The 2,111-nt window shown below is 33.5% G+C and overlaps 1 protein-coding gene across 1 annotated transcript; it reads left to right on the forward strand.

Annotated features, from left to right (window-relative positions):
* The first annotated feature begins 267 nt into the window (after positions 1–267).
* On the forward strand, positions 268–1,344 carry LOC136029604 (26S proteasome non-ATPase regulatory subunit 10-like). Its single transcript, XM_065708108.1, has one exon. It carries the CDS (start codon positions 268–270, stop codon positions 1,342–1,344), a length of 1,077 nt encoding a protein of 358 aa, XP_065564180.1.
* The last annotated feature ends 767 nt before the right edge of the window (positions 1,345–2,111 follow it).

Genomic DNA, 2,111 nt, shown 5'->3' on the forward strand with positions numbered 1-2,111 from the left:
TTTTTGGCTTAACTCTTAAAATACGTATCTCTATAATTATTGTTTTATATTTCCATTTAAAAAAAAAACACATTTTGGTATTGATTTCAGAATACCTAAAGATAGTATAAAAACTGCAAAAATATTTATGGTGTTTAAACAATAATATTATATTTTAAATCAAATCAGAAAAATATCTGAAAATTTTAAAATTAGTCTTTTTTTTTTGTTCCATTTAAACAACTCGACACGTCACTATAAAGGTAGAACATCAAATATTGAAACAATATGGTTTTAAGTGAATTACAGAAAGTAATTGACAGGAAATTGCCGTTAAAAAAAGTTTCAATAGCATTTTTTCCCCTATTTGATTGTTTTTTCTTTTACAACTTATTAAAAGAGATTACAAAAGAACACCCGAAACTAAAAATTGTCCAAAAGGTGCTACGTAATTGGGGTGACCCAAATCTGAAAGATAGTGAGGAAAAAACAGCTTTGCATTATGCTTCTGAAAAAGACAGATTGTATGTTTGTCAGCTGCTGCTAAAAACTGGGGCTGACCCAAATCTGAGAGATACTGAGAAAAAAACACCTTTGCTTTATGCTGCTGAAAAAGGCAATTATGATATTTGTCAGAAGCTACTAAGAAATGGGGCTGACCCAAACCTGAAATGTATTGGGGAAAAAACAGCTTTGCATGTTGCTTCTGAAAAAGAAAGTTTGGATATCTGTCAGCTGCTGCTTGACAATAGGGCTGACCCAAATCTGAAAGATAGTGAGGAGAAAACACCTTTGCTTTATGCTGCTGAAAAAGGCAAACATGATATTTGTCAGGTGCTGCTAAGAAATGGGGCTGACCCGAACCTGAAAGATAGTGAGAAAAAAACAGCTTTGCATGTTGCTTCTGAAAATGAAAGAGTGAATATTTGTCAGCTGCTGCTTGACAACAGGGCTGACCCGAATCTGAAAGATAGTGAGAAGAAAACAGCTTTACTTTATGCTGCTGAAAAGGGCAACTATGATATTTGTCAGGTGCTGCTAAGAAATGGGGCTGATCCGAACCTGCAAGATAGTGAGGAAAAAACAGCTTTGCATGTTGCATCTGAAAAAGATGGATTGGATTTTTATATTTGTTGGCTGCTGCTATTGAATATGGCTGACCCAAAGCTGAAAGATAATAAGAAACAAACAGCTTTGCTTTATGCTCATGAAAAAGACAAACATGATATTTGTCACCTGCTGCTAAGCCATGGGGCCGACCCAAACCTGAAAGATGGTGAGGAAATTCGTTGCTGTCAGGAGGAAAAACTAAGTCGATGGCAAAGAAACTACAAAATGTTCAAACACTTATATCAAAAGAGGTAGTGGGTGTAAGTGTATTTAGAAATTTTTAAGGGTCGGGTTAAACACTTTTAAGAAAACAATTTCATTTTGTTCTTTAAACAGGGGGTTATCTTGTTCTTGGTTCAATTATTTGTAGATGAATGCTATTAATGCTAAACAGTATTGGTAAATTTTATGAGTTGAAACGGATGCTACAGTTGACAGAAAAAACTATCAACGTCAACTAGGGTTTGGTGACATCTGATATTTTCTCACCTTAATAATATGAATAATCAATTTAATTAGTGTAATTTGCATAAGAAAAATCAATCATAAGCATCTGATATAAGTTCATGACAAACAAATTATTACAAGGCTTAAAAAAATGCATTGTGTCACTACATATTAGATGGCGTTGATATTTTTTTCTTTTTACAATAATGCCACTTTCCGCTATTAGAATTTACTCACAATCATTGATTCATGCTTAATGCCAGCTCTTCATATGAATTTTGGTCTTTTGTCAAATGAGGTGACTTAGGTTGTGGTCATAATTAGTTTTACCAGTTTTTGGTTGTACTAGTTATTTAAAAAAAAAGACCATTGGTAAAATTGTACGGGCTTCATAGAATAAATTCTTAAGATTCGAGTTACATCTTTATTGTTGATAATTTGTTGCCTTTCATGAAAAAGTACTAAGCCAATAGCAAAGAGAGTACTAAATGTTCAAAAACACAACCCCCGCCAGACCCGTGCATTAGTAACCGTAAGATACATCCAAATATTTTGTAGACACTGAAGATGAACGT

The sequence above is a fragment of the Artemia franciscana genome, chromosome 7 (genome assembly GCF_032884065.1).
Source record: "Artemia franciscana chromosome 7, ASM3288406v1, whole genome shotgun sequence".
Taxonomy (NCBI): domain Eukaryota; kingdom Metazoa; phylum Arthropoda; class Branchiopoda; order Anostraca; family Artemiidae; genus Artemia; species Artemia franciscana.